Source organism: Halyomorpha halys, unplaced genomic scaffold (genome assembly GCF_000696795.3).
Source record: "Halyomorpha halys isolate HHAL.00 unplaced genomic scaffold, Hhal_1.1 Scaffold6.1, whole genome shotgun sequence".
In the NCBI taxonomy this organism is placed as follows: domain Eukaryota; kingdom Metazoa; phylum Arthropoda; class Insecta; order Hemiptera; family Pentatomidae; genus Halyomorpha; species Halyomorpha halys.
In genome coordinates this window covers 1,748,670-1,761,344 of record NW_027111275.1, presented here as the reverse complement: position 1 = coordinate 1,761,344, position 12,675 = coordinate 1,748,670, and the positions used below count along the sequence as shown (strand labels likewise).

Sequence of the window (12,675 nt, the reverse complement as noted above, 5' to 3'; positions counted from 1 at the left end):
CATTAATTTATGACGTTTTGTTGTTTTAATTGCAGAAATTGTCAAAAACCTATTTTTAATTCATTAAATTTTAGTATTAATGTATTACTTAATTCATTTTTGTTTATTGTTCATTATTTTAACAAAATTTCGAGAGCTAATTATTATTAATGTGTAAGCTAATTATTATTAATGTGTAAGCTAATTATTATTAATGTGTAAACGATGAAACTACTCTTTGAAGAGTACCTCAAAGAGGGTCAATATTAAGATATAATTAGTTATTTTTAACTTTAGGTTTGACTGTAAATTTGACACAAATAAAAGGTGAGCCCAATCATCTAGTTGTTGGAGTGAAAATATCCAGAATTATAGAAATTATTAAATTATTTCATCAAGGCTTTTTTTAAACGCTTACGTGTAGTAAAAGTGAAAGAAAGAGATAAGAGGTTATTTAAAAAAAAAAAAGCTGGACGTTGCCTCCTTTTCCTTTAGTACGCTCTTAGATATTTTGGAGTAATGCATAGTTCTCTCGGAGTGTTGTAGTTGACTCTTCAGCTGTTGATGTGAGATGTATTTTTTTGTATCAAATCCTATCCACTGATTTATGGCTCTAAAAGTTTTGCTCATTAGAATTTATTTAATTTATTATCCGACAAATGAACGTAATAACACCTTTCAGCTTATACGATTTTCAGTGTGGTCTACCAAAATTTCATAATTACTGAAATTATCAAACCCAGGAAGGAGGGGACGGGAATAAATAAATGTACACACAATAAACAAACATTACATTACAATATATTGCTATTTTATTGCCAATTATTACTAACCACCTCCTCGACATATTTCCAGTTCACCTTTTTTATCACACCCATAATATTATCGTTCTTAGTTCAAGAAATGATGATCCATGGCTTTCGTTGTTTATTTCTATTATATAAAACTTTTTTTTTTCTTTTGTTTATTTTGTTAAATAAAATCCTACCGACCAACTATTCTGCATGCAAATATTATCATTTTAACAAATGGACAGTATAATTCATTGTAAAATATATCATGCTTCCTTTTTTTCATATTTATTAGTTAATTTTATAAATACTTATGTGTATATAATCCTATATAATCGCGTTACATTATAAAGTACATTATTTCACAGCATATTAAATGGAGAGAATATATATGACATCTAAGTCTTATTAGCGAAATGGCAAGCGTGGAACCGCTATAACTTATAGGAAATTTTATATTTAAAAGCTTTTTGTTTTAAATTTAATTTTTTTGTTGTTGAAAATTAAGCGCGTGAACACTGGGTTTATGGACGTGGCCGGACAAATCATGTGCATTTTCAAGAATGGGCTCACATATTCAATGTAAAAATAAAAACATAGATGATAAAAATATGAGATAAAGGAAAATGAGTAGCTAAATTAATTTATTTTACTAACCCTATACCTGTCACCAATGTAATTTTAACTGCTATGGAATTTCTCATATTTAATGGAATGCATACATCTAGTTATTTAAAATACTCAATAATATTGCAAAATATCCAGTAAACAGCTCCAAAAATTATATTTTGATAATATTATTTAATATATTTTGTTTTCTAATTGGGCAGTCAATATTACGGATAGTTTTAAAAAAGCGTTAATTATTATTACAGGTCGTCTTGATTATTAGAACTTTCTTTACATCTTGAGAATTTGTACTATTTTAAATATCGATTTTTTTTTTCAATTTCCAGAATCGATTATAATTTTTTATAATGAGTAAGAATGGTGTAGTTGGTCTCTCAGCAAATTTGATTCGATTCTAATAATTTATTTGTAACCATCGGGCTGTGAAGAATTGTTTACTTATAAGTTATCATAAATTAATAATCTATCTAGTACCGAATCAGTGTTTTTAATCTATTATTATATAAGTTCCAAATTGGATTTTTATTTATCTATTTACTCTCTTTGAATTTGTTTTAGGATTTTAGTCTATCAGGAGTACTGAAATTTCGAAAAATCTAAAAATCTGAAGTTAACGGTGTACAATGCTATGATAAAGCCAGCTCTGTAATACGGCTGCGAGACCTGGGGTCTGAGAGGTACTCTTAAAAGCAGAATCGAGTGGTTTGAACGGGCAGTTCTGCATTCACTTACATAAGCTATCTGGGATCAGAACATTAATAGATGGAGGAGAAAAAATAACAGTAAACTGCATGACTGATCAGTCAATATCTCATGATATGAAGGCAAGGACTTTAAAATGGGTGGAGGGGGGGAGTCACGTGGCTCGAAGCAATCCATCAGGACGCCTCTCACAGTAATGAATGCCTCCTTCCGTCGTAAATATTTTCTTACTTCCTTCCTCTACGAAGTTATCCAATCCCGCTGTCCATCGTACATCTCTGATATCCTTCAATTTAAATCCTCAGTGCAGTCCCGCAATACCCGCTCACGGCCTTTATACTAATATGTAACTGCCCATCGAATCGCAACCTTTGGAAGATCTTTCCTCATCCCTATGGAATTCTATTCTCTCCTTCATTCGTAGTTCTAATACCCTCCCAACCTTCAAATTACGTATCTTCTACCACTTTCTGTCCACCAAATTCCGGAAGAATAACAATTGAATGTTTCAAACAAAGTTTATATATTTTCTGTACTTAATGTTTCAGAATTTAGTTTATTCTTGTAAATATGTTTATTAGCAGAAATTATATCTTTTCATTTTTAATTTAATGGCATTTGATTTTTATCATTTTTGTTTTCCATTATTTATTATCAAGTGTTTGTCATCTTATGTTTTATGATATTACATATGGGTTTACTTTCTTTGTTCTATTCTTATTTTATATATTGTGTTAATTATTTTTGTTCATACTAAACTTTTCAAATTAATTATTTTATTATGTTTTATAATTTTATTCTTATTTTTTATTTCACTCTAAGGCTCTGAAACCTAATGCTGACGCCTGTATGCTATTCTAAAGGTATCAATCCCAGAATAAATAAAAGTTATTATTATAGGCAATAGACCACCTGGGAAGTCACAATCAACAAAAAGGCGAAAGAGCTGCATGCAGTAGCCCAAAACAGGCAAGTGTTGAAAAGGCTGGTTCAGAAATCGACAAGGTCTATAGGGCCAACCGAAAAAAAATTCCATAAATCAAGTATCATAAATCTAAAAAAATATCGGAATAAACGAACAACATGTTTATTTTCCAACTAAAACTCAAAATTATAGTAAAAACCTCATAAAATAAGCTGAAGGCATATTTTACTACCTTATGTAATCATAATTGTATTTTTTATGGCGATATCACTTTTAATGAATGAAAGATTTGTGTCTCAGGTTGAGGGTTGAGCAAAGAGAAAATACAGTACTTATGGATTTCAGGAAATAGTTCTCATTCCTTATGAGATCTTTTATCCATTTCAGCTATACATTACATAACACTCAGCTAGGTTTGCAACTAAAGTCCAATGTGAGCCCACCCTTTTAAATTTTTACCAAGAAATAATGAATACTTTTACGATTTAAATCATTTCCTTTTAATGTTTTTTTTTTATATAGACGATAATCCTTCGAATCATGCCCTACTTTCCGATCGGCCTCAGTGTACCCCAATGGTTGTAAAAACTTGGTCCTTATAAAGCTTTTTCTACCAGTCTACCAAAAAATGCCATGGATCATAAGTTTTAAGCGACTTTTTTTGTTTATTGGTATTTTTTTTTTCAAGGAGAAGGGTCATCCTTAAAATATCAGAAATAATTTTTCTTTTTCTTTGGTAGTTTTAATATTTATATGACTAGCATTACAAAACAATAAAAATTTTTATTTTTATACATTTTTTTTCCATTGCACTCTAAAAAGCTCATACTTTGACAACTATTTCCTTTAATAATATTAAGCGTAAACCTTCTTGAAATTCAATACAGATATATATGCATTCGTACAATTGTATGCATACATATGTATAGATATGCATCTAATACAATGTTTTATTTTGTATTCGACAATCGCAGCACTTTCCTCATCCAACAACATTAAGCACTCAAAGTATGAGCTAAGGACTAGATTCTTTTTCACAACTGTTCATAGGCTTTTTGACAAACAAAAACTAAGTTAAGGCCAACTATACATTCACCAGCAAAATAATTTCAACACTATGTTTAAAGCCCGGCCCCCAACGGGCACTAGGACTTAACATGTTCACAATTGAACTAAGTATAAACATTAATTAACATCTGTCAAAAACACTCTAATTGGTCGTTTTTTTTTCTTAAAACATTTGATAACACGTACTTTACAGATTTATGTCTCACAAAATTATCACTATAAATATAAACATCTAAACAGAAGTTTGGGACGTGTGGCTCTTTAGGCTTATAGATAGAATTATTGGGAGTAGTTAATTACCTATGTACAGTACTTAAATTACATTCAATCACACTTCTTTAAGCAGAAAATTGTTTCACATGGAAAGAACAAAAATATATTCATCAATTTTTAAAAATCCTATTTACAATTACTCAGGTTAATTTAGGCTTGTAATGACTAGTATAATCAAATTATATTAAAATACAATCAATCTTTAACATACTTTCACACATCCCTTGATTATATTCCCTTGCCAATGATATAGGGACTATTTTCAATAGCCTATTTACTCTTATACTTTTTAAAAACCAGTAATCACGTTTTTCTTTCAATACTTGAAAAGGAATGCAGACCCGTTATAAAAGATCTAGGCAAGATCAATTTTCACCTACAAATAAAATGGTGTTTGGAAAGTTAAGCCACTAAATAATAATATGCTGTAAACTTATTCGAAAATTATTGTAGCATTATTACAAGTGCTATATTTTAATGCCTAGATACACAGTATTGTAGGAATATATACTCACATATCATATCCAAAAATACCTATAGCTATATAAACTTTATTTCTCAGTTATTAACCCCAGTCTATAAAATATTATACCGACATATCCGTATTCTTTAAATAATCTCTTTTAATTAGATAAATATGAGTATTTCTGCTTATTACAACAAACAAATTTTTTGAGCAGGTCAATAGGCTAAACGATTACGTTATGTATTGACAAATATCAAAACTGGTATTTAATATATATCCATTTAAATATATATCATTTATAAAAATTAATTGGATAGTTCTATGAATATTATCAAGTACTATTTATAATCTAATTCTATCGTTGCTCGGATAAAGACGAAAAGACATAATAATGGTTGTTCAAATGGATGTTTGAAATTTCTCATGTTTTTCCGTCTAGTATTAATGAATCAATATTGTTAAAACAGATATTTATATACTTATATATATAATTATTATATATAATATAGTACATATAATATATATTTATTTGTAGTTGTTTTTGTATATCACTGTCCACTTTGGTGTGTGAATCGTCCATATTGCATATAATATCACGAATGTCTTCCTTCATTGGTGTGTACCTCTCTTTGCGAATTGTATCACAGAGAAGTCCCTTTGCTGCTACTGAACCTGCAAACTCGACCGGACATTTTCGAACACTACAGTGACATCGACTCCTTCTTGTTCCTCTTTGATGCAGGCTGACTCGAGATGCTTGTTGAGGTAGGACTTGAGGGCGAAGGTCTTATGGCACCTGTTGCACTGGTAGTTCTTGTCAGCCGAGTGGGTTTGCATGTGTGCCCTCAGGTTGGACCGGTCTGCGAAGGCCTTCCCGCAGTGAGCGCATCCGTAGGGCTTCTCTCCAGTGTGTGAGCGGAGGTGTCCCTGGAGTAGCCAAGGCCTCGAGAACAGCTTCCCGCAGACTCCGCAAGCGTGTGATAGCTTGTGCGTCAGTAGGTGCATTGCGAGGGCCGGCATACTCACGTAAGCCTTGCCACAGGTCACACATTTCTTAGCCGACTGGGAGTCCAGGCTTCTGTGGGTCTGTTTGTGCCTCGACAGGTTTGAGGAGGTCGCGTACTTCTTACCACACTCAGAGCAGACGTAACGTCCACCTTTGTCACAGGGGTTTTCTTCTGCTTCGGTCGTCACACCGTCGTCTGAAGAGATGGGACTGAGTGGAGCCACTTTTCCCGTCGTCTTCCGCTCTTTTCGGTTCTTGGACCTGCCGTCAGTGACTAGAAGGGCATCGTAGGTATAGACGGCAGGCTGGAGGTTGGGTCCAGAACTAGGGGCCTGGTTGGGGTTATTGTTCTCGGCATCGGAAGAATACTCTGAGTTTGGAGGTGTGAGTGGGGGTTGGCTGGTGGGATGTTGGACCTCCTCGCAGCAGTGGTAGACCGGCTGGGCGCTGTGAGTGTAGAGGGGCTCCTGGGGCAGTGAGTAGTGCGGGGTGACACCGGGGGCAGGTAGTGGTGGCAGCGAGCGGCTCAGCTCCAGGAGGTCGTGGGCCGCCTCTGTCTCCTCGACGCTCCGCAGCCTGAAGATAGGAATGCCCCCGTCGTGACAGCTCACCTCGTTCGAACCTCTGTCACCCCTCATGTAGTCCTCTTCTATATAACCTACAACATAATAAATCAAAATTAAAACAAAAGAATAACGATATAAACACTTTTATTACTTTTTATAATACTATTTGTTTCTAAGTTTTAAAGATTAAGTCTAAGTACATTCTTGTTGAAAATGCATTTCTCATTCCGTTATCTCATGGGTTCTAATTTTTAGAAATACTTGAACCTATTAATCGAAGAACGTGAAATAAACTAGACCGTAAAAACCTTGGCTGAGGCATGTCCCTTGTTCCCAACTACTCAGGCCCGTTATTCGCCTTAATAAAACTGTGTAGTTTATTTGTTTTTTATATTTCATTTTAACTTCAACAGTGAATTATTGCTATATACTGATGCTCTTGTTCAGCATTAAGGTAAAACAATACGGCTTGTGTCGGTTTTCGTTATTATACCAACAAACAAGATAAACCAGTCGTACCTCCTACAGCATTTTATTGATATGTTATTGCTTTGTAAAAACAAATTAATCTAAAACAACAAAAACTTAATGTAGCACTATAATAAATTGAAAAGAAAAGTACAATTTTGTTTGGAATGCTTATTTCAATAGAATTTCAAAAGTTAATATCGGCCCTCAAAATATGATATTGTTTCAGTGAAATGGTGTTTTAGGGCACGTAATTAAAGGTTTGTAATGTCTCACAATTTATTTTTTTTTCTGAATACCAATCTAAAGTTTCTTTATATTTTTTTGTTTTTGGCAAATTTTGTCATCGACAGTTTCTTATCGATGATCAATTTTTATCCGAATGAAAATGAGAAAATTATCTACAATTTACATTCATATTTGTGCAAGTTGTTGCTTTCGTGCAATTAAATTATTTTTATAATTAATTACCAGTGAACATCAACAATTTTCCGGATTTAACACATATCGCGGCGGTGCCATTCTCTCAGGTATAAACAATGCGTGTGCAGAGGGCATGCAGGTGTAGGTAGGAAAAAAAATGTATTTATGTTCTAAGCTATTACCGAGCTAAGAATAAATAATACATGATTCCCGTTATATATTTCCAATAAGAAGAAGTAAATACATTGAGATTTTAAAATAATAAAAAATATATTAAATCATATTATGCTATTTTCTATTGTTATTTTATTCATGTTTCTGGAATAGTTAAACTAAAATAAACGTTGATTGGTAGGAATGTTTTTTATTATTTATATATTTCAATTTATTTTGTTTATTCATCTTTTCGATATCAGATCGTAAATTATGATATTTTTACTTTATTTTATTAATATCAAACTTGAAATTTCTCTTTGGTCTTCATTTTAAATATTATTGTTTATTTTACTATCCATATTGTTTAGTTAATAAATCATTGCATGCCAGATAATTGTCACTCAACTGCACTAGACGATGTAGAATAAAGTTGCTACACCTACTTCAAACCACACGAATCACCTTCATTCTTAGATATCCCGCAAGGTGATTTCTCCTTTCTCAAATCAAAAGGCAAATTTTTAATTTGAACAAGACACTGTTGCTATGAAGACAGTAACAAAAAGCAGAGCTATGAATATCTTCATTCTATGCAATCTGAATGAGATATTAAATTTTTTGGGGGAGACTAAAGTTGCTTTTTTTTGCAGTTCGTATGTTATAACAACAGGTAGCTATTAATCAGACCATACTTTCTGAAAAACCTCCCTTAAATGGGACCAATGACCCCATGCTTTCGCTCCTTCGCTAGGACCGTCCTCACTGATTCAGTATGCTTTTTGATTAATATTAATTTATAGTTGTTACTAGAAATGTTTTAATCACCTCCGTGAAAGTTTGAACATTTCCGTAGCAATAACATTTTGAATGGATGCTTATAACTCCTCCCCATGGAGTCCTTTGTTTGAATTCAATCGTATTATACCTCGTAAAACAAAAAAAAAGTTTAATGCCGAACCGTATTGAAGTTTATTAACTGAATGTTTCCCATAAATTTTTAGCAACCTTTAAATACAAATATCCGTTGGTATTAAAATAAAAAAAAATATTCTTTCTATATTATCCTAGTATCAATTGATTTCAAACTACTACAGTACAACTCAAGATATTTATTTTATTTTTTTACTAACTGCACACAGTTGTTAGCATAACGTGTATAAATTTATTTCTCCATGAATGTATATGTTTAGTTTTTTATGTATTTTGTCTAATATTACATTTTTAAAATAAGGAGGCAGAAGCCAATGTCTCTCTATAAATAGGTTTCTCACGAGGATGTAATTAGCTCACGCAATTCTTATATATGCATTCTGGTTATTCCACCTTAAAATACCTCCGGATAAGACAAGGGCTAAGCAATTAAATATAACTTTATATTATATTTCGTACTTACTAACTTTTTTTCACAGGGAGGGAAGTTGTGAAAAAAAAAAAAAAAATATATATATATATATGGACTCTGGAAAATAAACTCTAATAAACTAGGATTTATTCCATATTCCAACACATATCATTCCCACTCCGGCAAGAAACTTTCCACTAGTTTCTATTGACAACAGCTGTTTGTCAATACCAATATTCGAATTAATATTTAAAAAAATATAAATGAAATAATTCTTGGAAAACGACGTGAACCGGAATATTTATTCAATGAAATGACTCAAAAATTGAGTTAAACACTTATAAAACGAATTTACTTACATAAAAATACCATTTTAATAATTTTATAGCTGTGTACACACACAGGGCATACAAAAAAATAGAAATATTTATTTTAGGGCTCAGAGTTTTAATCACTTTTTAAAAATAAATTATATCTTCTAAAATGTTTGCTAGATATGTTCAACCCTCGGAGTGATGGATTGGTTCATTAACGTTATGAAAATTTGATGTTTTTCCTCCCCATCTCACCCTCTCTCCCGCTGAAGGGAATCCATAAAGGAAAGAGAAAATTAAAAAGATTTTGTATTTAAAGAGGGCGGATCTCCTCGGGTCTTTTGAAAACTTTCAACTGAGATTAATTGATCGGAGGTCTCTTAGCGATGGGCTATTAATTGGATCCAATTTCGAGGGGCCCCCGGCGGGGGATTTAATTATTTTTTTCCGAGTCTGAATCTAGCAAAGTTATTCCGTCCCTATGATCCCCTGTAATATTAATATTTAAGTAATATCATCGTAGTAAAAATACGATTTACAAATTAGACTAAGTTGTATCAGAAATAAATTTATAACTTTTTTATTTAAAGATACTTCATATTTTAACACCATTCTGTTTAAATCAAAGTGACCGCCAAACCTGAATGTTTCAGTGAAATAATGACGCAATGAAAAGAGCGCCATTAAACGAGAAAAAACTCTACTTAATTGAGTTATAAATAATTCTCTGTTGTATGGAGGGTTTATTGTATTTAGGATCTTTAAAGTTCATGATTATAGAAAAATTGCACAAAGGATATCCAATAAATATTGATAGTAGTTAAGTAACAATAAAAAGAAAGGGTAGGAATAAACAAAGATTTAAGGAGTTTTGGAGCAAAGATAAATTAATTTAATTTTGTAGCTTTTTCACTTTTTAGGTCTGCATATTTATTACAATTACTTTTTTATTTAACTATTTTACTTGTTTTATTTTTTGAATTGTGGTCAATAGTTACTAAAAACGACAATAATAACCAGTTTGTTTTTTTCCTTTCACAATAATGTTTATGGAATTAATCGGACTATTGATTCCTACCAGTACTGTATTTAAAACTAGTCTCATATTTACAAAACAAAACTTTTTAAGTCCAAAGTATATTCAAGGAAAACATAATTTGACTATTATCAGAGAAATCTTAACTTTATTTATGTTGTTAATTACTTCTAGTGCGCCCTTCATAAAATTTTGGTGATTTTTAAATTGTGTGCGAAAAAAAATAGGTTGAAGCAATATTACTAAATATTATAGTTATATACCAGGTTAGTGTTACAGATACTGTACTATTTCAAATCATTTTTAATTGACGAATCAAATAAATGTTATAAAATATATATACAGAACAAAAGGCTAAATTAAATATCTGAAAGTAAATAAAATTATGTTGGATATTTTATTAGAAACAATTTATATTTCATCGTAAAAGCATTTTTTTTTTATTTTGAAGTTAATAGGGAAACAAGAAACAAAGAACTCCTTTATTTCAGCCTTTCAAATATTCTCAGAATTGTTTTTGCAAGCTGATTTTAATAAATTCTACGAATTTGAAATTGTTTTTAGATTTGATTTGATTTTATCATGTTTCAAAATGTTATTAAATTCTATTCATACATTTCACTCGAAATATAAATATAGTGTTATCATGTTTCAAAGAGTTTGTGTTGTTCTTCTGTACTTTAAATTAAAGTCTGAGAATATTTTTTAATATAGAACCTTTTATTTCAATTAAACTTGTTGATAAACTTTAGTAGCGTAACATTTAAAAAGTATGAATAGTTTACACAACAATCCATGAAATTAATTAATGCTAGCAGTCTTGTTACAAAAGAAATTAAACCCACAAACTTAATTTATTCTTTCATTTTTCACATTATGATTGAATTTTATTTTAATTTATGTTTCCCTTCTAATGTTATTAGTAGTAAGTTTTTTTAAAGACCTATGAGGTGTATGTCCAAATATATTTATCGCTATGTAGTTATATAATGTACGTAGTAATATTTGGAAAAAAAGTAGATTAATATTAAAAAGGCAAAGAGCACAGTGGTGAATTGAGTATAATTGTTCTTATTTTTATTGACTACCTTAAAATTATTCAATAATTATCTCACTGACTTATAGCTAAAGATTAATAATTATTAGTAATTACGGACATATTATATGGGTTGTTATTTGGCCTAAACCAAAAGTGGCTTAGTACACAGTAGCCTTACATTTCGACATAATTATTTGGATATGTTCGTGTTCTTCCATTTTCCAAAATATTTATAACATAAATATATAAATAATATCTATCAACAAAAAAAAAAAATTGAAGACCGACGTTTTACAGATTTTACTGCTTATAATTAGTTTTTTGTTTAGGTTGGTAGCCTTATATAAAAAAAAATAAATAAATGAAAATCCTTCATTTGTGATTTTTTAATGTACCATTCCATTACGGTACGAAAATCTAAGCGTCAAGTTAAATTAAAATAAACTTTATTACTATTTAACAAATGTCAATTAAAATGATCGAGTAATGTCTATTATTTTTAAGCTACATCAAGTAAATGAATGGTCACTGTTATTTGTGAGATGGTTATTGAAAGTTCCAGTTTAAAGCTCAGAAAATAGCAGCTTTTACATCTTACCAAGAAAGATGTATACTTTGTAACCTTAGACTACTAAGCCGATTTTGATAAATTCACAGTTTGACTAAATAGCTATTAAAAAATTTAAATTTTGCGAAGAAGCATTGCAATTAGTTTATCTCAACGTTTTAACACGTAAATATTTAGTTAGAACTTGGGCAGTTGGTAACAAATGGTTCATAATTTTCAATGATGTACCTTTGTAATCGAACAATGAAAAAATTTAACTCTTCTACTCTCTATATATTATGTTTTGTATAATATTTCAAAATAAATACATACAATATACAACGAATAAAAAAAAAAATACAACCATTCGCCCCCATTTCAGAAACTATTTGGCATTTATTTTTGGCAAAGTCACTTATCATATGAAGCTTATGGTTTCGTAAAAATACAATATTTGAAATTAATAATACATATCCAGCAGTACCAAAATTTATCAGATATAAACAGGTCAAAATGATTCTTTTATTTTAATGAAAACGTCCCCAAAAAGATATAAAGGCAGAAATATATCATTGTATTAAAAAAAAATTAAAATCTGTACCGCTAAAACCCTTGAAGGGCTGACCCCTGAGGCTTTAGTACTTTGTAAGGTATTGTATTAGTACTGTTACTAGACCAACGGTTGTGCAAGGAAGTAATTTAGTCAGAATTATGCTCAACCGCCAGATTTTTACCCAATTAAGTGTACCCAATATATGATGCTGAAGAGACCCTAGGAAGGCTCCAGAACCCACAAGGTTGACTCACGGCTACAGTGTAACAGAAAACGATTTTCTGCCTAGCAGGGTTCGACCTGCGTCCGTAGAGTTAGTAGCATCGTGCCTTACCACCGTGCCACTGCGCATCCCATAGTAATTCACATTTTAACAAATTCTAATCATAAT

The 12,675-nt window shown here is 31.0% G+C and overlaps 1 protein-coding gene across 2 annotated transcripts in view; it reads right to left on the bottom strand.

Moving 5' to 3' along the window:
* Positions 1–787: 787 nt before the first annotated feature.
* LOC106692831 (transcriptional repressor scratch 2-like) overlaps positions 788–12,675 on the bottom strand; it is a 253,511-nt gene continuing 241,623 nt past the window's right edge. For both annotated transcript variants that reach the window (XM_067049300.1, XM_067049301.1), the window contains exon 2: positions 788–6,498. In XM_067049300.1, coding sequence (XP_066905401.1) covers positions 5,498–6,498 — 1,001 coding nt within the window. In that variant the 3' untranslated portion in view covers positions 788–5,497. The remainder of the gene's footprint in view (positions 6,499–12,675) is intronic.